General features: G+C 44.5%; 1 protein-coding gene across 1 annotated transcript; it reads right to left on the bottom strand.

Annotated features, from left to right (window-relative positions):
• Positions 1-137: 137 nt before the first annotated feature.
• On the bottom strand, positions 138-26,163 carry LOC118779442 (XK-related protein 7-like). The gene is made up of 3 exons (XM_036531564.1): positions 25,620-26,163; positions 2,824-3,023; positions 138-1,167 (listed from the first exon to the last, which is right to left on the bottom strand). Exons 1-3 carry the CDS (start codon positions 26,159-26,161, stop codon positions 215-217), a joined length of 1,695 nt encoding a protein of 564 aa, XP_036387457.1. The 5' UTR covers positions 26,162-26,163; the 3' UTR covers positions 138-214.
• Positions 26,164-26,918: the final 755 nt, after the last annotated feature.

Here is a 26,918-nt window from a genome sequence, read left to right as displayed (position 1 = left end):
TTAGTGTCATTCCAGAACAAGGGCGAAGCAAGCCAGTGGCACACGCACCGCATACCAAGGTCACTACAGTGCTGCAGGAGGGGTCCTGATCAGGCCCTTAACATTCTCCCCAACCCCTCAGTGAGTGCGGTTGGTGGTAGAGGAAGCTCCCAGGACACTGCCACTGGCTACCTCTGGCAGGACCGGTTAAGCGAGCATGCCAGCTGGCCATGGGTCACACGGTGGTCTCGTACTCCAGCACCTCCTTGGAGGTAGCCAGGGAACGGTACTGCAGACGTGGCGTGATGGGGGCGGTGGACTCCAGCACCAGGATGGTCTTCCGCAGACGGCGGTCGATGAAATGGGCATCCCAGGCCGGGTAGCGCTTCCTGGGCAGGTCTATGCGGATGACCGGCCTTTCTGTCCGTGGGGGGCGGGGTGTGGGGGTGGGCAGCGCACAGGGCCGGACCTGGAACACGGGAGGGCAGCTGTCCCTGTCACCCGGCGCCTGCTCCCGGTCCACCCCCGTAGTCCTCTGCAGCGTCCGGGGGGGGCTGGTGACGGGGTCCGGCAGTGGGCCGGGGGAGGTGGCGGGCTCCGCCCTTGTGTCCCCGATGCAGCCCCACTGAGTCCCGGAGATGGCGCCGTTCGGGTGAAGCAGGCAGTAGTAGATGAACATGAAGAAGGTGCCGAAAGCGTAGCTGCACACCACCACACACACCACCACCAGGGCGCAGAAGTCGGAGGTCTGTGGGCCGCGGTGCAGGAACCAGAGCGTGGTGAGGGCGGTGTTCTCCGCCAGCGTCAGCATGCAGTATGCCAGCAGGCGGCAGCGGGCCCGGCTCTCCTTCACGTTGAACCAGCAGAAGATATAGATAATGCCCACCATCATGTTGTATATGATCTCCTCCCACTTGGACATGCAGAAGTCCGTCTCGCCCTGGATGATCCAGAAGGTCATGACGCACCAGTGCGTGACAATGAAGATGCCAAAGTAGAGCTGGAACACGGAGGCGAAGAGCGCAAAGGCGATGGTGCGCGCCCCGATGGTGAAGAGGTGCCACAGCATCTGCACGATCACCGCCTTGTAGGACATGGGCATCTTGTCATCCCGCGAGTCACGCAGGGCCTTCTGATACGAGGCCACCATCCAGGCCAGAGACACCAGAGAGGCAGAGGCCGACAGACCTGGAGCGAGAGGAGAGGAGAGAGAGAGCGAGAGAAGGAGGAGAGTAAGTGTGAGATGGCGGAGTGAGAGTGAGAGAGAGAAAGAGAGTAGGAGAGAAAGAAAACCAGGGAAAGAAATAAAAAAGTGAGAGAGAGACAGATTGTGTGTGAAAGAATTAGAGAGGATCATTTAAGTCATTGGGTATACTGTAAAAAAGAAGCATTTAAAAATGATTTCTCTGAAAAAGCAAAATTAATGATGAAATCTACAGGACACTATTCCTCATTTATGTATCATGCATAGGGAAGCCATCAAAGGGGTTATGACCATCCTCTGCCAATTTGGATGAAAAATAAGATCAGAACATTATAGCCCTTCCTAGCTTAGCAGGGGCTGTCATCTGGGATGAGTTTTACAGCTTACATTTTACACACTTCCCATTTATACAAGTGGGTATTTAGTGAAGCCATCCACGTAAAGTACCTTGCCCTAGGGTACAGGGTGAGCACGCCACCCTGGATTCAAGTCTTGCAATGATTACAGTCAGTTACCGAGCCACTGTGCCCCTGCTGTCACAGAGAGTGCCCTCTCCCCTGTTCTCAATCAGGGGACAGCTGTCAGGGAGGAATACCTGGGGCAGTACATGAGTGGCAGAGAGAGAGAGCTCTCCAATCAAATGCAGCTGAACACACGACTGGGCAACACTGCCACCATTGCTGTCGAAACAAGCGCCTATTTACTGTAGCACACTTGAAGCAGAAACAACCGCAGAAAACAAATCCAAACACAAATCATTCCACGGATGTTCCTGGGAAAAAGGATAAAAGACTCTGCACACAGATCCTCCTTCAAAATATTCAAACAGGGAGAAGAAAAGAAGTGATAGACTCTGAACGAACATGGAAATGTATGTGTGTGTGTGTGTGTGTGATTGGGTTTGCATGCGTGTGTGTGCATGTGTGTGTATGTATGTGTGTGTGTGTGTGTGTGTGTGTGTGTATGCTGGGGGACCAAACCACGTGTGATTGACATGGCAGGGCAATGAGAAGAGCACCTGTGCTGTAGTTCACCGAATGGAGTGAAAGAAAAAGGCCACCCTGCAGAGTGAGAAAAACAACATTTACCTGATAAAGCTGATGTTTATCCGATAAGAGAAGTCAGCCTTGTTTGCTCTGCTCCTGTGTTATCTCCCACTGACAGAAGCTGTCAGCTCTGTAATCATTAAGGTGTGTCACACGCACTAATTAGATGTTAATTTATTGCTGGATATATAAACTGCTGATTTACTCAGTCTGTGAAGCGTGGTTTAAAAAGCTGGAGAACAACAAAACCAAATTGTTTTCCTAGCGGAAGGACACAGTTAAACAAGCTTTCCTGATCTCTTTGAAACTCTTTGCCAAAGCAAGCATGATGCTTGCAGATAAAGACAGTGATTGTGCAGTTAGATTGTGGGTACACCCTTCTGCTTCATGATACTGATCTGCAAAACAAATTTGCTTTTTTCCTCCTTCCAATTAACTACAGAGAAGAGATGATGTCATGAATACGAATTATGGTGAAACATCACGCAATCAACAATTGCCCAAGATCTGAGAGTGAGGTAATGTATGAGAGCTCTGGAGGAGCGAGGGTGATGTCATCGGCGAGACGCGGTGATGTCACGGCGGCTCTCTCACCCTGCAGGGGCTGGACCTGGTTGCTGTGGATCATGATGCTGAGCTGCAGCACCAGCTGGGGGGCGCTCTTCAGGAACACCTCCAGCAGCCGCAGCATGTTGATGTCGGCGCTCTCGAACATCATGCGCCAGTAGTACCGCTGCCGCTCGTGCTCCCCCCTCCAGCGGCTCTGAATGCCCAGGTACAGGGCGTGCAGGTACCTGTGAGGCCCCAGCGTGGGGAGGGGAGAGAAGAAGGAGGGGGGTTAAAGGGGTTGGTCAGGGATCAGAGTTTGTGGGTCCAGTTACACAGTCATGACAAGACATGTGACATCATTCTTCTTTTTTCAGAGACAAAGATTGTATTGTATCAGAACATTAAACACAGGTCCTTCAGGGTGTATGATGGAACCATCCAGCCTGCAAGTGCAAGGTGATGTCTGCTTACCTTCCACAGTGAGTCCAAGAACAAAGAATGCTTCACTCCACGGTCATACAAAGTACCGCCCACAAAACCACTTCCCTGTTCTCAAACACTGTGGTCTGACATAATACTGGATATTTGTGTTTGTGTGTGTGTGTGTGTGTGTGTGTGTGTGTGTGTGTGTGTGTGTGCATGTGTGTGTGTGCGCGCGCACTCACAAGAACTAACAATCCAGTGGCAGGTTTAGGAGTATAAGCATAGTTCTTGTAGGACTGTGACAGCACTCACATATCAGTTTTGCATTTGGTGGGGAGAAAAACTGTGCATCAGGGCCTGATTATGCTGTATTTCCTGTTGCCAGTGCGCCTCCATCCCTGCCACCAGGCACTGATTGTGATGCGTTTCCTGTTTCCTGCCTGCCCCCGTGGAGCAGGGAGGACCAGCTGTTCCACTTCACATCTCGGTCCCTTTCTCCTGCCACCATTTAGCGCGTGACGTCCCCGGAGGCTCCTCCTGCCTCACCACCCCCTGCCTGCTTTGCTCGCAGGCAAAGTGTTTCTCACCCGCAGAGCGGCCAGAAAGAAGCGGTAATGACAAACGGTGAGTGTGCTGCACCTTGTCATTTTTGTTCTCTAGGTGGACGTGAGCAAAGTGTGATTTTCTCCAGTATTCACATTAACTATGTGTTTCCTGCCTGTGAATAAAAATATGATCTATGAAGTGAATAAGTACCACATCTGTTCATCTCTCTGTCTGTAAATCTACCCAGCAGGATTCTTTTGTGTTTGTGCCTCATTCCTATGTAAAAGTAATTTAGGACAGGCTATTGCTGCCAATAAATTGTTCAGACACACCTCGGCAGCCCCACAGATCTCACTACAGAACTTGGCTCCCCCACAGCCATAGAGCTCTTTTGTAGGCCGTTTATCTCTCTGCGATAGTCAAAGCTACTGGCCAAACCTCTCCAAGATCTCCCTTCACTCTCGCTGATTCTATATTGGTGTTGCTCTCAGTGATAAACTCTGCAAACTTCATTTTGTTAGCCCTGGCCCGGAAACAGCCCTTTTCCCCAGGTTACCACTAGCTCACTACATGGTACATTGGTGTTAACAGTGGGATATGCCAAGGCAAGTTTTGAGCACTGGGATGTGCTCAGGTAAAAGGGGGAGGACAGAGTAGAGATCACATACAGTACATCATGGAAATATTGATATCATTAGGCTGGCATTGGAATACTCCAGTCTCACTCTGATGCCCAGCCTATATATATACATATGTGTAAGTCTCTGTGTGTGTGTGTGTGTGTGTGTGTGTGTGGTGTGTGTGTGTGTGTATGTGTGTATGTGTGTGTGTGTGATGTGTTAATCTGTGATGACAGAGCCCCTGGCAGTGTGGGTGGGAAATTTAGCTGAAAAAAAGCAATCCCAAAAGGCGGACATGCTGTTCTCATCAGGGCCGATCAAAGGGAATTCTGCCCCCCCCTCCCCCACTGCTTGCCACCCACTGCTGCATGGGTTTATTTTTTGAATATACTGGGGCGCCATAACCTTCAATCAAATGTGCTTTAATTACACATCTTAATCATTCTCACTGACACCCAGAGCTTGTCTCTTCTTATGTGAGTGATGGAGAGAGAGACAGAAAGATACAAAAAGAAAGAGAGGTTGACAGAGAGACAAAAAGAGAAATTAAAACAGTCAAAGAAAGAGAGAGAGAGACAAAGAAAGAGAAAGGAGACAGACAATGAAAGAAAGTGAAAGATAAAAGAATCAAGGGAAAAAGAAGAAGGAGAGAGACAGGAATGGAGAGTTAAGGATAGACATTGTTTTTTAGCAGAAGCAGGTTTACATATTAAATTCTTTTCTTTAATGCATTTGTATGATGGGTAAACAAAGAATAATATGCAAAACATCAGGGAATACAATGCTCTGGCCCTGGAATATAGTTACTAGGATTGTAGTAGTACAGTGTTTTTGAAGTAGACTTGTTGTAACAGCCTAATGTTGCTGAAGCAGTGCAGTGATAAAGTAGCGTAGTGTTGCTGTAGTAATGCACTGCTGCAACACCTTTTTGGACACTCCACAACCTTCTCTCATTTATCATTCTGCATCACAAGCTGGTACCAGGCAGGAGCAACCACACGGAAACCATTATGCACCCTCTACAAACAAACCTTAAAATCTCCAGCTGAAAAACCAAGGAGTCATCATCACTGTGGAGAAGTATAACCTGTTGACAGTTTGACAGTTTCATTTTTTTTCAGATGTTTGCCTGATGTACAAAGTTATTCATAACCTGGCACCTCCTCCGCTAAACAGATGGTTATCTCTTGCAAGACACAATGCTAGGGAGACAAGGACTTCAGTTAGAAGTGATTGTATGGTACAATTCTGGAAGACAGCTTTTGGACAAACTGCATACACAGTCAAGGCAGCAGAGAAACTGAACTCAATACCCACTAACATCAGAAAATTCACAGGTTTCACAATTTTGAAATCAAGACTTAAAGTTCAGCTCAAGACAACCCAATCATGTAGACACTAATGTTTTCCTTTCGTTATGGCTACTATTGCATGATGAAAGTAATGTACTAAAGTAAAGTAAAGTAAAGTAAAGTAAACAAAACTAAACAATGTCTAGATTTGCCTCTAGTTTAATAGCACAGTCTTTAGCAGAAAAAAAGCTTCCAGAATTGATGCTGGGATATGGTGCAAGGTGTCCTTCAGTGAGCCAGCGTTTCTCAGGGTGGTTTCTACTGGCAGGGAATCTCCACACTTCAGTTGATGTTTTTATATATGTAGATTCAGAGAAACCCATCATATAAGGCAGCTAACACAAAACCTGCTGAAGCACAGGTGCCCTGTGTGTGTAAGGCGTGAGAGACCCTGGCTCTCTGGTGCATCTCTCTGTTAGGCCGCCCCCGTCCCTGGCTGCCTGTACGTACTCCTCTCCAGGGCCACAGACAGAGCCAGAGCAAGCCTACACAGCGGTGGGAACATCAGTGAGGGAGCTCATTATCGCAACCCAACATCTTAACGAGGCTAATTAGGATAAATTAGCACTGCTGCCTGCCTGCCTGACAGCTCCCCTCTCTGAGGCTCCAATGACTTACACCAGGATTGCCAGATTGGGACTGCAAGCCAGATTTACAGGATTGTCCATAATTTTGCATTGATTGGTTGATGATAGCATGTCAACTACACACTCAAGTTAAAATGATTGAATGTTAATGGAAGATTGAACTTTATTTGAAAAAATCATATCAAGGCTTTCTGACACAGCCTCAGAAGCTCTTCTTTTTCTCTCTTCTAGCCTCCATCCTCCTCAGCCTTGACTTTATTAAGATTCATTATAATGAAATCAGCTTGCAAAATACGAAAAATAGAAATATTCACACATTCAATTACAATTCTGAATCATAATCACAAGTTGCATGGTGATTCTGCCCCTTAATTCCCCCAGTTTGCTTAAAAATGGGCTTCTTGGTGAGCCTTTAATATCAGAGGAGAATGTGTTGCCAGTTTGACCCAGTTCATGTGTGCATATCTGTTACACGCATGTGAAACCTGGGTGGTATACAGACAGTCAAGCTGCTTTAACATGACAGGCCCAATGAAGCTGGGTAGGGGTCCCACCACCAGAATGCCAGAACGTTCTATCATCTGCATAATAACAGCCAGTCTTTGGCAGAGAAAGAGCGCTCAGATGATAGGACCCAAGAGGTGACACAGAGACTCCCGTGGGGTCTTTAGCACGGACACCTTTGCATGCGAACGACGCAGTGAACAGCGCTCACGGCTGAAGGCGCTCTGACGCAGAAACACACCAGGAGGGCTGTAACAGAGAGTAAACGCAAAGAGCACAAAAACAGCAATGATATGTCAGACTACTGCTGATTAAATATTGTGCCAGACTGCTGCGCCAATCAAACACCAGTGCTGGCCGCTCTTGCCAGTGCGAAGCGTTTATATACTTCTGTACTGTCATTTGTCTCCTATTTTACTTTGTCCCCTTAACCGAAGTGACAGGATGAGTCAAAGCAGCGAGCGGATTTGACAGCAAACGAAATGACACAAATTATTCTCAAGCCCCCCAGAGGCGGCAGACATGCTTTTGTAAAAAACTCAAATCTGGTGAGTTTAAAAAAAAATGCAAACTCTTCCATCTGCTCTCTTACGTCACTTTGGATTGAGAGTGAGCTCCATAAATAACTGCACACACTACACTTAGCACACTTAGGCAGCTGTAAACCCTTAAACGCCTGATCAGAAAATATCGCTTTGCGCATCCTGCTGTAACCCAGGTATCAGTAAAAAAATGTCCCATGGTCAAGGGCATCAGTGTGCTTCGTGATTTTTATACAATGGTAGAATGGGTTTGGTTTTAAACTTGTCAAATGTTAACATGCACCTGCATATGCTGTTTTTATCTTTAAAATTTTCTGCATTAATTTAATTTCGCAGCCAAATAAAATCTTTTCAATGATAAGCATTGCTCATGTGAAACAAACAGACTTGTTCATTTGGTTTAGTGACATAGCATTTTATAGTTTTCCAGCCCAACACATAGTCATGCATACTCAAAAACACGCATACATTCTCTCTGTCACACACACACTCACATACCCACACACACATACTGTATGCTTACGCATATGCACAAACACATGAACATGCACTCTCTCTGTCTCACACTCACAGACCTGTATACACAACAGAAGACTAAATCCTTTTTATTGCAGGTTAAATTCCTTGTGTTGGTCATAATGATCTATGGTGTGTCTATATGCAGAAAGACCTGAAGTGAGTGGCAGGAAGTTGGACAGGAAGTGATGTCCAGCCATGTAGTAGTGCAGCCACATTGGGAAACTGCAGCCCACCTCAGCTCAGCTGTTGCAGTGGTGATGCGAATCTGCTCCAGGAAGTCCTGATAATGGGAACAGCTTGTCTCTCTATACACACAGTAACATTTTCATAAGTGTTTAAAAAGATGCAACCAAGGCTTTTGATGATGCAATCTACTGTAATAATGGAAATGCAGCACTGATTATCCTCTATATCATCTGTATAAATGGACAATATGCAAAATGTAAGCCATGTAAGTCAAACAGAGTTTACTAATTAAAATTTTTACTATAATTACCATAACAATAAAATTGATGACATTGATCAGGTAAGCAATGTGTGAAAGACATATATGATGGCTTTTGAATCACAGATAAAATCAAACATGTAATATCTGGTGGTGCAAATATCTGTACAGTTGACTGTTTACATCAGGAAAAAAAGAAATAAACTAAATGAGAAATAATGAAAATGAACAGTCCCAATGGCAGTAAGTACTGTGCAGTGTATGGCAATTTAAGACAATCAGCCAATCTTTCCAAAGCATACTTTCAGCTGCTCCAATCAGTCATTATTGGGTCTCCAGTGGTCTCCATGGAGACCTAACAAGTACAATAATATGTGTGAGTGTGTGTGTGCGCGTGCGAAGGTGGTTTAATAGCTATTCAGCAAAGGCTTTCAGGGAATTGACAGTTTGACAACCTCTGATTTTCTAAGAGAAAACTAAATGACAGTCCAAGGAGACCTTGTTGTAAATGCAGAGCCATTGAACATGCTGCCATTGGCCCACACTGATCATGTGACTGGTTCCTGTATGGCAAGACCTCCCCCCGGTGAGAGGACCGGTTTTCTGCTGTAAAAATCAATTAACTCACCAGATCTCCAGCCAGTGAAGGTCCACCTGTAAATAAATCTTATTTTTAGTTGATGATGCCTTCAAGTTGGCCAAAGTTAAGCTAATGTTTGAAAGAACCACCAGCTCAACCAGCCAGATGAATCCAAAGTTAGTTATAGAATGATTGCCCTCTCTTTAAATCCTGTGGGGCTGCTTTGTTATATTGATGCCATGACCCCCTTGCTAGCTTCAATGGGGGGTTTCACAAACTCATTGAAAAAAAGATGGGGTATCAGGTGCTGTGGCTCTCAGAGTAAGTTAGTCAACCTGGCTGTATGCACTTGGTAATGTGTGAACTGTAAGTAAGGCGCCCAACGTGAGCCTTGCACATCTGACCATCAAGGAGATACTGCAACATAATTCTGTTAATTAGGCAGGATCTGCTCTGCACAGATAGAAAAATAAAATAAAAACAGATAGAAAAATGAGGAGTCTCTGATCAGACATTATTCTGCATGTATTGTTTTAAGCCTTCAGAAAACTTACCTAAACCCATCATGGTCATGACATTAATCATTTCTAAACCTAGGTTTTCAGGCTTATAAGACTGAGATAAGATGATATAATATATCACATTTTATATAGCATAAAATATCACATGTAATTTATGAAATAATGTTAGTATGTTAAGATGTTCATTTGTGTGCTGCTGTGGTCTGTCAGAGATGTGACCCCATGGCAAGGGACATTGCACATTAAGCATTAATGGCATGCATGTGAAGGCTTTGTGTAGGCTATATGAAGGCTTTATTACAGTACATATCATTTAACATGCAACCCTTTTGGTATTCATAATCTTCATATCACTCTATGTGCTTGATACAGGGAGGAATACCCCTGCTGGTATAGACTGGGAAACCCTGTCACTGTCTCCATTCTGGGAAGTGGTGTCATCTCCCCAGCCGCAAGAGCTGCGACGAGATGCTCAGTCACATGACCTGAGTGGAGTGACAGGTACCTGGCAGCTAGTCTGTGGTTTCACTGTGTGCAGCCCTTCAGATCGATGCCCACATAAGACACGGCCTAAAGCTGTAAGCCACACACAGCCTACCAGGTACAGAGAGGACACTGAGACAATGCAGGGGAGAGAGAGAAAGAAAAGGAGACAGAAGAGTGGGAAGAGGAGGGAGGCAGAAGGAGATAGGGAGAGAGGAGAAGAGAAGGGAAGAGAATGAGAAGGAGAGAGATGGGGAGAGAGTGAGACAGAAAGAGATGTAGAGAAGGGGTAGAGAGGACAGTTTTGATCGAAAGAATATCAGATGATTTGTCATCATGACTGGCACACAACTCTGTTGTCCACACACACACACACACACACACACACACACACACACACACACACACACACACACACACACACCTTCTAATTCTGAATGCCATGTCACTATCTCTCAGAGGGACGCAAAAACACTACAGTTTAAACAATTATTCAGCCCAGTTTTAGCTAGGACAGAGTTCTATTTTCCTAGAACACACAACAAAAAGCTTAAAGGGGAAACTATCTGAAATGATCCAGGGCGTGTTCACATAGGCACCTAAGGGAGGAATGATTACTCTTGCATCCTTGAATTCTGTGGCATATGTTAACTTCAAACCCTGGCTCCTGGCAGGGGAAAACACAGAAAGCTACTTGCTTACTGCAAACAGCTGTTTACTTTTTTAAGACCAGGCTTCGCCTCCTAGGCTGGAAGTCTCTCCTTCTCCAATCAGCAACAGCAACACTCTGACTGTGAATCACTGTGCATCTCACTGACTGTGCTCTAATCACATTTTTTGTCCATTTTCTGTGTGTTCACAGACAAAGGGTGGTAAAAATACACACCCTCAGAATCTCCAGATGGCCACGAATCCTGCATGTGATCATGTGGTAATTAAGATTCAATTACTATTTGAAATTGAGTCAGTGGTTTTGAATGGCTCAATTATGTTTAATTAAGTCCCTTTATAACAGCATAAAGTCTGAAGAGATTAAAAATTCCATTTAGCCCATACAGGTAGTTCATGGACATAGTTAGTCAATCTCTTAGCAGCAATATGATAGATTGTGCAAAGTGTACAGGATCATACGAGACAGAGTAGAATACATGCCGAGACCCATTTTCCTGCCACAGCTCCAGTATCAGATCCAGACTTAAGTCCCTGCCTCAGAAGCAATGCTTCACCAGTCTCATGGTCAGAATATCTGTCCTCATCCCAAAGGGATGTGGCTTCTATCCCCAGCTATTTAGCAATGAAAAAACATTGTGTCACCAAAAGCCTCACCAATCAGGTTGTCATGCTTATCAAAAAAAGACAAATGTTCATGTAATGTTTTTTTTTTTTTGCTGTAGAATAACACTATTGTAGTGTAGGGACAGAGGTAATCATAACTCAGGAACTCATAGGCTGGGATAGTCTGAGTTGAAGTCTATGTCTATGTAAAATCTTTGCAATCAAAGACTGTGCATGATCCAAGATCATATACTGTCCAAGACTAACATAAAGTAAAATGTAAGACAGGCAGCTGTGGATGGAGTTGCTGACACATTTCTCACACGCTCACACCAGCTCCTCACCTGCCTGTCAGCTGACCCTGATAGGTGCTGTTTCATTCGATCTTCTGGATCTTTGTTGGAGGGTATCGCCAAGAAAACATTGCAGTGTAATTGGTACAGAACTTCATACACAGGCAAAGATATGTGATTCTGTAATAGCATATAAATGTTATTTCGTAATTTTAAGACAATGCTAAATGAATATTTGCAAAGTATCCACCCTTTCCCATTCACACAAATACACAGGTGCAGACAGCATGAAGTAACAGATATTTTCAGTCTACATTCAATGTAGACACAATGAGCATAGCACTATGATGTGTGCCCCACAGTGGTAGAGAAGGTTTAGTACGCCTTCCAGGACTGTGGTTTTAGAAGGTTTTTGTCCTCAGTCTTTTCTGATATGAATAAACTGCGGTACCAGGTTTAATGATCTGACCAACAAACTCATCAGCGCGTCAACTTGGTTTGAGCACCCGAGTCTCTGATCTGCCATCAATTTCTGAATGCGCACGGTCAAGACAGAAATTGCCTGTAAGTGCTAATCTAGGACCAAAATTCCCCAACCACAATTCTAGCCTTAACCATTTTAGCTAAATAGGAAATGTTGGCCCAGGTCAGCACTGGCGGGAAACTTCTGCCTGCAACACACAGATGTGTATCCCATCATGTTTGCATCCTATCATCATGGCAATTGCAATGTGACGATAAAAGACTATGTCAATGGTGGTGTTGGCCCACCTGCTGTTTCACAGATAGCGAAGTACGTAATGACGGCTTTAAATGGCTCTGGGTGTAATTAGATTCATGCTCTCATAAAGGTTTTCCAGCATGGAGATGAGAGGAGGGCAATTTGCAGGTTTCTTTAATAAGCTTAGTCAGGGACGTGAAGTTGCGAATAAAGGAATGGAGTTCATTCACATTCTTCCAAAGGCTGCCAACCATATGACACATGCTGATAGGATAATAACCTTCATTAAATGATCAGGAGAAAATGGCTTGGAGATATTAGCAGAGCCCTATTTATTTATCTACTTATTTATTGCTACCTAAACATGCCATCATTTTCATGTTTTAATTTTCTCCTGAAAGATTTTCCTATTACAGTAGAGGCACTGGAGAAAACCTTGTGCTGACAGCAACTAGCTAGCTGTACACGCTCTCCATGCTTTATGCGAAAAAAAAATGCACAACTTACCAGAAGAATTAGAAATAGGAAGCACAAAGAAATTCTAGCAGGTGAAAATAGACAGTAGCATTATTCCCGCATTAAGCAACAGATAATTTTCAGTGAAAATAATATTAAAGGGGGCATTTTTTTCTCTTAGACAAAAAATAACCCACATGGGGCAAGACAGCGAAAAAAGAATCTGATTGCTTTACCACTACATAATGTTTAAAAACCATGCTTGCAGGAATTTTTTAATGCTGACTGAAATACAAGAGACTTTCAGGTCTGCCAGAGTGAATGTGAAACCAAGCTCAATGCGCAATAAAGCTTAAATAAGAGCACAGACCACTTCTTTTAAAAACGAGTCTTTCTTCTGGGATTTGCAAACCTGGAACAACCTTTCTTAAAATAGAAACACTGATTGAAAAAAGCCTCGCTAATTAGCTTGTATACCCGTGGTGACATTTTAGAGTTAGATACATAAAAGCTACCAAGAGAACAACACCAGCCATGGAAGAGTGTGCTGAAATGCTTGAATCCTTCAGCCTCATCTTATAAAAGCATTGCGTTGCAGATCCATTATGACTGCAGTTTATGATATGGAGAATCGTGCCTGTACAGTGTGTTTGGAGCTTCACTGAAGGGCAGAGCGATAAGAAACACAGTGAAACTCTCTGGCTTAGAGGTGTGAAAGATCTGGCACAAACTCTCACTCTCTGCAGGAAAAAAAGTCAAGGGTTTGATGCAATTTTAATGCACTGGCAAAGGATATTCACTGCAAAATAAATGGCTGAAACAAAAATGTATAATAGAGTGAATGAGAACCGCTGCAATTAATGAATATGTCAAAAGAGGGAAGCTGTAAACAGGTTTTTGGTTCATTCCGACAGTGTGATACAGGTGATACAGTCCAGATTTTTCAGGTGCCTTTTTCCCTACAACACTGCCTTTTCTGTTTGGAGAGGTTGTTTGTGTGTGTGTGTGTGTGTATGTGTGTGTATGTGTGTGTGTGTGTGTGTGTGTGTGTGTGTGTGTGTGCGTGTGTGTGTGTGTGTGTGTGTGTGTATGTGTGCGTGTGTGTGTGTGTGTGTGTGTGTGTGTGAGTGTGTGGAGGCGGGGGGCGTGGCGATCCTGTGTGTGACCCAGAAGCACAGTGCCCTGCTGTGGAGCATGTGTGTCGTTCCCTCTGGGGAAAATTAAGAGAGACGTGCACTTCCTACACAATGCATTCTATGTTGAGCTTCATCCCTGCCTCCAGTTCTCTCTCCTCTCTTCTTCCTCCCTCTCTCTCCCCTCTCCATCTCATACTTCTTGTCTCTATCTCCTCCTTTTTCCTCCTCCTCTCTCCATTCTTCTTTTTCTCACGTCATGTCTCATTCCCCCTCCATCCTCTGTAAAGCTCTCCTTAGCTCTCAGCAGGAGAGAGGCATTAAAAATACCTTCTCAGTATAATAATGGTAAGAATCAAAATCTATGCACTAATGGAGCAGGAAAAGCCATTTTCAGAAATTCCAGTCTGTCCTGATCGTTTTCCCTCTCAGAGAACAAAGGCAAAGCACCAGGCCACCTCAATCAGCAGAGAGATTTGGGCGGGGGTGCTTGGAAGGAGTGATGATATTTAGGCTGCTCTGTGGGCAGGCTGCAAGGTAATTGTGTCTGGGTTTTCCCCCTCTCTGTGTGGGGCTCAATCAATGAAAATGACTTCCTCCTTCCTACCATTACACTACAGCTATGAAACATTACACCAGAGCTTAACCCAAAAACCTCAGCTCAGCTGTCAATATCCCCATTATAGCATCCCTATTTATATCTATCAATATTCTACATATTCAGGTGAACACTGAAAGCATGTTAGGTGATAAGGCAATGTCACTCTCTTAGAGATTACTTTGCTAGGCACTACCTGTATGTTTAAACAATGAGTGTAGTCTGCTTATTTTCATCACTGTTTTTCAGCTTGATATTCAGTCACAGTGTCAGTGGTTGTTCTGTACCTGCCTTCTTGCTGTTCCTGTTGCTCCCATGATATGCATTTAATGTATTTGGCAATGCTGACCTCGTAAGTCATTCTGGGTAAGAGTGATAAAGTAGTAATAAAACAAGAAATAAAAATACCAATAACAACAACAACAACAACAATAATGAACCATCTGGCTCACTAAACTACTGCATTCTTCTTGACACCATCCTCATAAATTGATTAATTCCCCTTTGCTTTCTTTCTTTTTTACCCCTTCCTTCCTTCTCATTTCTGTCCATTCTTCCATCCACCCTTCCTTCCTTCTACTGTGTGCATCTACCTGTCGCCCTCAAAGCTGCAGAATCCCCACACCATGGTCCAGCACTGACTCAGACCCCTGCTACCCAGACAGACCACACCTTGTTTTCCAGAATCTCCTGCCTCCTCCTGATCACTGCAAACCATCAGTACATTTTGATGAAGTGAATGTGGCTTTTATTGAGCCTTTTAAGATGCTGTATGCATGTTATATGATATGTTAATATTGCTCCTTCTTAGGCAGTATGTGTACCAGCATGTGCATGCAGCAACGTTAAGTAATGCCACTGAGTGACTGTAGATCTGCCACAGAAGGGGACATCACCCCCTGTGGCCAAAACAAGAGCACAAAGTGTTCCTTTAGCTGGGGAGGTTTGTCTTTGGTTTATTGTATCTTAGGTGGAAGTGTGGAGCCTGGTCTGAAACCTGTGGCCAAATGAAAAATTTGCTTTACGGTTCTGTCTTAGCACTCTCTGTCAGCTTCACACTTGATTACTGATGCTTCATTACTGACTGTTCGTTACCTACTGTGTACCCGTTATGACTTGCTGTCTGTGTATCCGAAAGGTATGGCATGCAAGGTACCACCCCAGGTCCCCACCCACCTGAACTCAGTGAGGACACGCAGTCTCCCTCACCGCTGACACTGCTCCTCAACCTGGCCCCGATACTTAGTCATGATTAAGAGGCTTGCCAGTTTAAGTGAAGATCACCCATTCACAACTAATTCCTTTGTAGCTGTTAATTCTCTTTTTTTGCCTCACAGTACCATCACACTATATATGACAAAAAGACTGGATCAACTGAAATAATTTTGAATAGTAATACTAACAGAGAAAAATTGATTTCGACTTTCACCTTTTTCATGCTATAACACAATTTCATATGAAATCATCATGTGCTATCCATAACTCTCTGATTTGTACCCACCCATGAGTTTTGAGTCTTGACTGGTTCCTCAAGTCATTAAGTGATTAGCAGCACATGGGTTGGGGGGGTCAGTACTTTGTTAATATAGTGGGCTCTGTAAAGAGGGTGAGCCATCCAGATGACTGGAAGATCAATGGATCTGCGCATATAGCAAGTGTCTCTCTGACTGAAGCATGGCCTGACCTTCCAAACGAACTCTTTCCTTTTGTGTCTAAGAATTTTAACAGGAGGCTCCCTGGTGGGATCAGGCCTGTGTTTATGATGTAATCCGTAAGAGCACCGGTGATTGGCTGTGAGCTGTAGAGATCTTATTTGTGGGACCAGTAACACACCACATAGGACACAGAGAGAGTAGCCACAGTAGCACATCACAAAGTGAGGAGATCCCAAAAAAGAACAGAATGGTTGACTTAATAGACAGCTCCATTATATGACTAAGTATTTCCAACTGCCACCTCAATGCCCTGCACCATACTCCTCTATCTGCTGACGCAAGCTAGCCTTGTTACCAGGCAGAGCTTTTCAACAGAGTGAATGGAGACACACATAACGCAGTTGAAAAGAAAGCTGCTTTTTCAGTCGATAGCTCTCTGGTCACTTAAACACCCATGCGAATCGTGTAGGAAGCGTTCTTGAAGAATCGTGCTGGAAAACTTCACATGAGCATATTAATATCTAGTTTGGGCAAGGTGACAATTTCTTCAATTAGAACATTTTTCATTACCTTTGAGTACCGAACAAATACACATGTTATTTTTTCCAATAAAACACATTTTATTTCATGAATTTCACTGATGTCAACAGTGTTCATGAAGAATAGAATGGACTCTTATGCTTAATTGAGTGTTAAATTCAAGGACAAATAAAATGACAAATCCCCAATATAATGACTGAGACATTGAGACATTTCATTCTACAATATAAGTCAATTCTTCTATTTTCCTCTTCACTCAATTTTCTCTTGACAGGAGTGTCCTATAGGACAGACATATGTAATGTATAGTCTTGTAAGATTTTTCAGCAGACTTATAAGATTGAGGCACCATGTCCAAACAAGGCAAATTCAGGGGTATCCTGCACCAAAAGCTTTGGGCCTCACAAAAGTAGATTCCTGGAGAATTAAGGACTGGCGTATATCATAATATAGTAATATTTGTAAATTTACAAACAATGTGCATTACATTTAGGCTGAATCTAGGCCCATGCTTTCCGAAAGGCTAAATGGACTGTATGAACTTAAGTTACCATTTTTCACCTCTGTTTTTTACCTTATTAACATTTGGTAGTTGATTATGAGTTGAATGCAACACTGTCTCAGAAGGCAGACCTGTCTCTGAGGATTCATGTATCCTAAAATGTATAAAAAATGCGGTGACATAAAAAAAGTTTGTTTACCACACTCCTGTTCAGTGACCTTGTCCTGAAAGCATCTGCTGTGGACACTGGAGGGCTGTGGGACTCATCACCTCTTATTGGCTCCAAGCAGTGCAGTGATGGATTGTGGGTAATGGCCTTACAATGAACTGACGTCCTGTCCAAGGGGAACCCTTGTAAGGCAGTCTGCTTCATGCCACAGAGATGGTGATAAGCTCTGGTCATATGTGTGTGCCTGGCTCACAGAAAATCCCTCTGCTCCCGCTATGAGGGATTCGGGGATTATTGAGATTCTTTCCTTTTGACTCTTTCTCTCAAAATTTTACAGAGGGCCACGATAGCAAAAGCACCACCAAATGCTTGTTTTTGGTTGCGGACAGGTGATGAAATTAACATGAGTTTGACACAAAGCGGAAATGCTGCTTTGATTATCTGCAGTAAGCGCTGGTTTGTGCATGCCTTCTCTCACTGCTGGGCACCATGCTATCAAAGGCTCAAAATGCCATGAGTGATGTGACCTGGGTGCAGTCCATGCATGCTTTGATATTTCCCTTCTAAAACAGCCCCAGCAGTTGAAATATAAGCACTTATTTTCAACGAACTGAGGCAGACACAGCATGAGCAGCAGGGACAGATTGAGTGCTAGCATGAAAGGAGCGGTTCCATGCAGCCTAACACAGCCTAACGCAGATCAACATTGCCTAAAATAGACTAACACAGACCAACATAGCCTAACATAGATTAACACATCTTAACATGATCTCATGCAGATCAGCATAGCCTAAGATAAACTAACGCAGCCTAGCACAGCCTAACACAGCCTAACACAGACCAATGTAACCTAATACAGACCAACACAGCTTAAGACAGACACCATCTAACACCATCTAATACAGGCTAACCCAGACAAACATGGCAGGCCAACACAGCCCAGTGTAGGCCTCCCAATGCAGAGAGAAAGAGATAGAGAGAGAGACAGAGGAAGAGAGAGAGAGATCATGGGGGAGAGACAGAGAGCATCAGACAGTGAGGGCAAGCCCTCAGATTTGAAGCTGTGTAAAAGGTAAGGGCAGCTTTGCGCCTCGTTATGCCCTACTGAAGGGGGTTCATTATTGATCTCAGCCACCATTTGTAACATCTTCAGCCCCCTGCACCCCACCCTGCCCCTCCCAGAACACTTACTGATTAATTATGAATATCTCTGTACAGCCTTCTGCCCATCTGCTGACTGGCTCATTCCTTAATCCCAGTGCATGCATCTTTGGGGCCGTACCCAAACTGACCCGTTACAACCCCCTCACACACTGGCTGCCTGTCCATAAATGTTTACTTTGTCAAACTGTGTTCATTCATTTACATTCCCTCTCCTTTATGTCACACCATGTCATCGATGTGCTACTCTAACTAGCCAAATGTCAACCTATTCATTTCCCATGGATCTCATTCACAGCCCATATAAGGCTAATGCAGCCTTGCTCTGAATGTACGTCAGTGCTGTGAGGACACTGTGTCTCACACGGCATCTCTTTAATCTTCACCTGGACTGTGATTGTAATTGGGTTCATTCTGCACAGTTGCCAGAGGGCGTATTACCGCTTTAGCTTTCCAAACAAACAACCCCTGTAGCAGAGAGTGTGTGTAATTTTAGGCCTGTAATTACCTCATTTAAGTCTAACTGTAATGCTGGAGAGACATCAGGATTTCAGCCAGCCCTTCAAACACACACTGAAAGCGCAATGACTCGTGGCACCAGCCTGGCAGGGAACAATACCTCCAGAGGGCCAGCAGAGTTTAATTAACCCCTCATGTGCTGCTGATGTTCAGAAAGACTGCTGGAATGTGAAATTGGGTGAACGCCTCCAGCGACAGATTTACTAGGCTTCAATAAAATTGTTTTCTTCTACAAGAATGAACAGTTGATCTGATTGCTTTCTGCTACTGAGCAATGGGCCATAGGACATGGGACTGTAAACACTGAAATTATGCCTCTTATTGGGGTAATTATCCTGAAAGGGTTTCAAAAGAGGCCTTACAACTTTCACTCCCCTGAGACACAAACATAGCAGCCAAGCTCTTTCAAGAAATCCCACAAACTCACTTGCTTAGGAAACCCTGTGATAGTACAGATCCATGCTATTTAACCAAGCAGTCTACTCCATCAAGCACACTGCAGCCATTGGGGGACAATCTGTCCTGAGCACTTTCAAACTTCACTAACTGATCCAGGATCAGCTGACCCATATCTAAACTCTAACTCTAAACCACAGAATGAAGAAAATAACTGAAACTGATCTAGGATCAGTGCCTGGGTCCAGGATTCTTGGGACTGGGAAATGAAAAGTGTAAGCCCGCCAAACCAAACAGTTATGACAAACCTAGCATTTCCTGGCAGTACTTGGCAGTAACAAAGCATTAGTAAATTGGTAACGAATGACAAATCATAATCATTCAGCTTTCATTGTTTCTCTTTATCAGGAGACTGGTCCTCTCTGGGATTCCAGTGAGAATTTATTTTTTAGGGGGCGAATTATTTGTTTATTCTCATGGCTGATCTAAGATCAGTGAGCAGTGTGAGCAGTATGAAAGGAATCCAGCGGCCTACAGTAGGGACCCATAGTGCCACCTTTAATAATGGGGTTGCAGTTTTGATTCACGGGTGGGGCACTGCTGTTGTATACCTTGAACAATGTACTTAACCTAGATTGCTTCTGTAACTATACAGCTCTGTAGACGGACAATATATGTAATGTAAATGACCTTCTGATGACATCTGCTGAGCCAGTGAAGTGCAATGTAACTAATACCCACTAGATAGCTGTCATTAATTACAAATATAGAAATTATTGTCTCTTTCATATTACATTCAATTTGCAAGCACTTCATAGAAAAATTATAGCTTTATAAAATTAATAACGCCATCTGCAATACTATTTTGCACTTGGCATTGCTAATAATCACACAGAGGGCCCAGGGATTAATCGTTGACCTCAGAGCGGTCCTCAGCGATATAATCATGGCTCTTTCCACATCCTCGCTCCGACGGTTTAGCGGTGTGATTATCCGTCTCATCTCGCTCTCGCCCTCCCAGCAGCCTGCTTATCACCTGCACCTGACAACACACTGATCCCAGAACACCTCCATCAGCAGCATTCCTGAGCTGTTTCACATGTGGCTAAGCAACGCACTGATCCCAGGACACCTCGATCCGCAGCATTCCTTAACTGCTTCAAATGTGACTAAGCAACTCACTGATCCTGGAACACCTCAATCAGCTGCAGTTCTGAACTGTCTCACATGTGACTAAGCAACACACTGATCCCAGAAACACCTTAGCCAGCTGCACTGAACTGTCTCGCATGTGACTAAGCAACACTGAACACTTTCTATCCTGGAAAGCCCTCAATCAGCAGTTGATGTGAGGCACCTCGCACGTGAGTAAATCTCCCCAGACACACACAGGGGGGTAATCCTTTAACCAGAGCTCTAAGTCTCACACGGGCCTCAGAGCATTACCCTGATCCCAATCAAAACCAGACCTTAGTCAGTGCTGGCTGATTCCTCAAAGGCTTTGTCCCCAAAGCTGTGTTTAGGACATGCTGTCATCCAAGCTACATGGCAGCGGGGAGTCAATCGTGAGGAATTTGAGTCTTTCTCACTCTTTATCTGGGAGGCTGCCAAGAATGTATGTTTGTAATCTTTTACCAAGTCCTACGCCTCTGTCTAACGTATTACCTATACAAACATACACTCACTCACACACTCACACAATGCCTCACATGCACACGCACACACACACTGACATGATCATACACATACACACACACACACACACACATCACACAGAGCTAGGGTGAGTGGAGCAACCATACACACACAGGCACTTGGAAAGGAAGAATTCCTTCCACTAGTTTAAATGATGTGTCATCAAATTAATTGAAGTGCTATCATAATTGCGATGCTCTGATTACAGGAAATTTCACACCCATGTTATGAGGAAAAATGTAAGCTTATTTACATATCAAATTCACAAATTTTACATGCTCAGATTCACATGCACCTGATGAATGAAGAGGAGAATGAACATAGCATTATTACTAGTCTCAAGACAGGCTGAGAGAATACAACTTCAGTGTTGTTTCCCATTCACCTCTTCATTCTAACCATGTAAAAACAACACATTAGAGAGGAGAGAGCAAGAGAACGAGGGAGACATGGAGAGAGATAGAAATCATAGTAAGGAAAAGGGTGTTCAATGAGGTGTATATGTGTGTGTGTTGCCTGTGTGTGTTGGGTGGGGGGGGGGGGTGCATGTGTATGTATGTGTATCTGTGTGTGGTGGGGAAGGGGGTAGGTCTGTGTATTTGTACATAAACCCTGAGTATTTGTGTCTAAGAGTGCATTTTTGCCAGAGGTCTATGTATTTGTATCTGAGTATGTGAATATTTGTGTCTGACAGTGTGAGTGTTTAGTGTTTGTGAATGTGAGTATTTATGTCTGACAGTGTAAGTGTTTCAGTGTAGGTGTTTGTGTTTCAGAATGTTTGGTTTTGAAAGCTGACATTGGGTGTTAGAGAATATGTGTGTGTGTAGGAGAGAGCAGGTATTTGTGTTTGACGGCAGGACTGTCTATTTAAGAGGTTATGTATGTGTATGAGAGAGTGAGTATGTGTGTTTGAATGTGTGTTTGTGTTTGAGAGTGTGTGTGTGTGTATGTGTGTGTGTGTGATTGAATGTATATATGTGTGTCTGTGTATGAGAGAGTGGGTGTGTGTATTTGAAAGACTGACTTCTTGTGTCTGAAAGTGTAAGTGTATGTGTCAGTGGCTCCATGCCCCGAGCACTCTGACCCCTGAGCGCTTTGCTGTCCCGGCCACAGCTGCTCTGTTCTCCCATGGTAGACAAGCGGGGAGGGAGCGTTCAGCTGGACACAGGGATCAGGGAGGATCAGTTTCACAGTCCAGGCAGGCTTTCATCCAGGGGGAGTCGCTCTGCTGAGCCCACATTGTCCTGAGATGGACTCCTCTTTAGCAGCCAGCACCATACAGCAGGTATCACAACGCCAGCTCTAGATCTCATGTATACAGCACAGATTCATTTATGGGAATGATTATCATCATCATCCTCCTCCTCCTCCTCCTCCTCCTCATCATCATCATCTTCATTCTCGTGATCAGATATTTATTTATTATGATCAATTTACATATTTGCAAAACAAGGGAATCTTGTCTACATTTCACAGAGTATTCATTCACATTGGCATTCACATTGCTGAATATGTACTGGAGTGGTTCAGGTTAAGTACTGCCACAGTACCCCACCCGGGACACAAGCATCCATCCATCTACTTGTAAAAATCCAGTCCTGTGGCTGCTACACTGTGCTGCTGCCCTGCCCCTTTACCTCATCAAAGCACCCTGCTTTTTGGCATAGTAAGTGTGGCAGCTGGAAGCACACATAATTAACCCCGTTCCTCCACAGGTGTATCTCCAGCTGTGTAATGCTGTGTGCTGGTAAAGAGCTGTCAGAGCCAATCAGTGTTGATGGAAGCAGTCGGCTGTGGTATGGATGGTGCCTATGAACACAGTACACATGCCTGACACACATGCCTACACATTCTTCCTCTTCTCCTTCTTCTTCTTCACATTGCTTAAGTTCAACAAGCCCTGGCCCCACACATCATCCTGACACCACACCCTGCAGAAGTAGGATCTTAGCGAGCACATAATGTTCTCACAACATTCCCTTGCTGCATTTTAAATTTTGTGTTTCATTGGGGAGAACAGACTCCAGTTTATGAATGTTACTCCAGCCTACAAAAGATCTCACTTGTCAGAGAGCAACGGCACAGGCGTCACATGACCTCTAAGTTGAACAGTAGTGGGATTACAGGGTGATCAAAGGTCACCATTATGTAGTTCCCATTATGTGGCCATATGACAAACTTACGTGACATTGGTGCAGCTCTGGCAGAGCAGAAGAAGGGAGTGGAAGCCCATCAAGGTGGCAAACATGTGGAGGGTATGATCTGATCAGTGACTCTCTGCATGAGTCTTTAAGTCTCAGACCTCCATGTAGCTGTAGGATATTTTAATGACTCCTTCTGAATTGGTGTCAGTGTGTAAATATGCAAGTGTACAACATTTGTGTTTGTTGTGGCTGGTGGTTTTAGGATTCTACACATTGTTAACATTTTGCTGAGTTTGCCTGGTGCTTGAAAGGTTTGCATTCATGTCTGGAAGTCTGGAAGTCTGTACGTCTGGTTTCTTGTTTGTTGTGCTTGCTTCTGCATATTCACAGTGCTGTTGATGGCAAATTAGCCTAATTTGTCCCTTCAGGATCAATAAAGTCCTTTTCATTTGTTGGTTAATTCATCACTCAGTCATTGACTTACTTGTTCATCTGCATCCAGTTGTTAACTTACTCATTCACATTCACTCACTCTCCTACTCACTGACTCACTCACATCTACTCACTCAGTCATTCTTTCAGTACTTTCAGTACTCAGTGGATTTGTGATGAGGGAGCAGGGAACCTTTTTTACAGAGCAGGACAGAAATGCATGCCAGTTGTTTCATCTGTACAATACTCAAAAAATCAAACCTACATATAAATCCCGTGGGATTCCTGCCTTGTGAAGCAGTGTCCAAGCCTTTGAGCCTGTTGGACAGCACAAATAAGAGGAGGTAGTTATGCGATACCTCCCATCATCGATTTCATCCAGCATTTACACACGGCGATCCAGATGGTTTTGTTTCCTTCCTGCATGGTGTCTAAATGGAAACCCTGTTGCCATATTTAGATACATTTCACCCAAACTGCACCAGAGACACCAAAGCCGATAGGACCCCTTTCCCTTGGTCACACAGCGGTAATAACCCTCTTGCAGACACTCCCATCAACTCAAAATAGGATCCCACTCCCTCGCCTCCCTTAAGTCAAGTCATGCATTTGTTTTAAATTGCACTTAAACAAGACAGTTTTGCAAACAGATCAACAAACTTGCAGAAGCTTAAAAAAAATCTAATTACACTGCAGAGGGTTTTCTGAAGCATGTAGGAGACACTTCTCTGCAGTTTGAAATTTTCCCCAAGGTTCTGGATGAATAGCCATCTGTGCCTCAAGACCCCGGTCTCCCACTTAAGGGACTCTGTTAGCTGTAACTAATTGACTGGGGGTTGACGTCATCTGTAATAGGTCCCTTTATGGCGTCATCTGTAACAGGATTCTGTCGTACACCAACTGAGACCTGCTACAAACGCAGACAGATGCGGCGGATCTGAGAAGAAGCACAGACAGCTGAAAACGCTTAACAAACTGGATCATTGGTTTGCTCTGGATAAGATACCAGCTATACTCTAATAAAAAAGCGATATGCTTATATGTAAAACCAGACGATTTATTCCACTGTCGTTATCCCTTCATATCTATTCTCTCGTTAGTTCTGGTATGATTCCCATCTGCTACTCGAAGCAAAAACAACTAAGCCCCCCCCCCTTGCCCCCAAACTCAGGACAAAGGATTCTTAAAAGAGGCATAAAGCGACTGGACGCTGTGCAGATTGCAGAAGGATAAATTGATGTTTCTCTCAGGGCGGGCGGGCGTGCTCGAGGGGGTGGGGGATTAATCATTGACCCAGAAGCGCAAGAAGTCCAGATTTCCTTTACTTCATAACGATCAACTAACCGGACAACAGGAAGTATTAGCGTGCTCTATTCCGCATTCGTCGTGTACGATTCTTTCGATTAAATGTCAGATGTGTTTTATCAAAACATTATATCAATTTACGTTGTTTTTTTCTTTTTCCGAGGGGTGGATGTATTTCATATAGCTATGTATCCATTGACTGTACTCACCGTCTACAACTTGGTTAAGACTAAAATCAGCGTCATAAGATAACAAAACTCACGTGTTTTGTGAGACATACAACTCAGCGGCTATGTGGTCCTTTCCCAAGCTCGTGGAGTGGAGCTTTGTCGATAACCACCAAAGTACAACATCTGTTTGCTGACGCGCAACCGCATTAAGAAGCAGCCGGGGCGACCGAAGCGAACGTCTGGTCTCTGCTTCTGTTGTAAATCTCTGGGTCCGAAAAAAAATCGGCAACACCATGCCACTCCACAGAAAACGCAGAGCACAAAATAAAACACTCTAACACGAGAAACGCCTCAGTCGTTGTTACGACAGCTGTAATGTTCAACTGCCACATTCATTTCAGCCCCACGACACTCGACAGCTGACCCTCGCCCCTCACGCACATCATTCAGTGTGTCACAAATGTACATACTGCATTCAAGGTGTTGTCTCTTCGCTTGTCTTTGAGCGAAGGATTCGGTGTTAATGCATGATAATTGCACAGAACGCAGTCTTACCTCCAGGCCTGTCCCAGCTGCAGGATGTGAATGACGCCCTGAAACAGCCATACACAAGCTCTGCAGCACTTCTGGGCGCCGCTCCTAGTGCCCGTGACAGGCAGTGCCCCAGCCCCGGCAGAGCTGCCTGCGTCCCGCTGACCGCTGCCCTTGGTGCTGAAATTACTCTCTCCGGCGGAGGCTGCCGCGGCAGCACTTACGGCAGCAGCTCCGCTCCCGCTGCTGTTCATATCCGAGTAATCGTAGACAAACCACCTGAAACTTAAAACCTGCACCACCACGGAGGGGACCACCACGAAGACCAGCGTCAAGGCGAACCACCGGTAGTCCCGCCTCAGGTAGTAGTCCGCGGCCAGCCACAGGTCGGTGGCTCCGTCCGAGAAAAAGACCAGGAGGGCGCACAGCACCCAGCAGCAATCCAGGAGTGAGTAGCGTTTTCCGGCATGGCGATACTGAAGCGGGCGCTGTTCCGGACTTGGCAGACTCCGCGATGGGGTCTCATTCTGCAAAGACACGGCTGCTCCATCCGATTTAGCGGCCATGTTTGTTGTATGAAGAGAGTGGACAGGGAGAGCGAGACAGAACGGGGGGCGGTGGTGAAAGAGAGAGAGCGAGAGAGAGAGAGAGAGAGAGAGAGGGGGAGCGAGAGAGAGAGAGAGAGCGCACATGATTTCTTGCTCCTTAACAATAATTTCAACATTTTGTGTATATATACGCGTGACCCAAAACATAAATTATGTGCGAATATATGATGAAGCACCGACTTGATTGGGTTTGGGGAGATATTAAATAAGGTGATGAGCTTTGGACCCACTGGCTGATGGAGCAACGAATCTCTCCCCGTTCATATGTGTAATAGGCGAGGAGAAGATTTTATCATGACAAAGCATGAAAACGTGCTTTATCAAAAACCTGAAATGTTTAACGATAAGATGTCCAATACTGTATCCCATATTTTAATTTCCTTCCTGCTATTTTGCATACTTTTTTTACACCTGTACTTAAGCCTGCTTCTGCTTACCAGTGTACCGTTTTGTCTATGGAACGAATTAGGCGCTTCGATGATATATCAACACTGAGTATAAATAAATCGCAGCCCCGGGGAATGTCTTATACAACGTCATTTTTTTCTTCTCTGTCTCTGCATAATGTAAAGTTGCAGGTCTGATTATTCATTGGCATTTGTAAGAGTTGGAGCTCATTTTTTAGCCCATACTTTAGCGGCAGCGTTCCTTCCATAATCGCTCTTTGTGCTATAGCCTGGGAGGAGTCGTTCCCCCGTGGGCAATGGCTAATGGT

This window comes from Megalops cyprinoides, chromosome 6 (genome assembly GCF_013368585.1).
Source record: "Megalops cyprinoides isolate fMegCyp1 chromosome 6, fMegCyp1.pri, whole genome shotgun sequence".
NCBI lineage: Eukaryota > Metazoa > Chordata > Actinopteri > Elopiformes > Megalopidae > Megalops > Megalops cyprinoides.
Note: the sequence above shows the minus strand (reverse complement) of the source record. Positions and strands in the feature narration are given on the sequence as shown.

Excerpts from the sequence above, each read along its gene's own strand:
- LOC118779442 (XM_036531564.1), bottom strand. The coding sequence starts at position 26,161 with ATGGCCGCTAAATCGGATGGAGCAGCCGTGTCTTTGCAGAATGAGACC. Across the intron at positions 3,024-25,619 it reads CAGCTGGGACAGGCCTGGAG|GTACCTGCACGCCCTGTACC; the intron begins GTAAGACTGCGT and ends GGGGCCTCACAG. Across the intron at positions 1,168-2,823 it reads CCAGGTCCAGCCCCTGCAGG|GTCTGTCGGCCTCTGCCTCT; the intron begins GTGAGAGAGCCG and ends CTCTCGCTCCAG.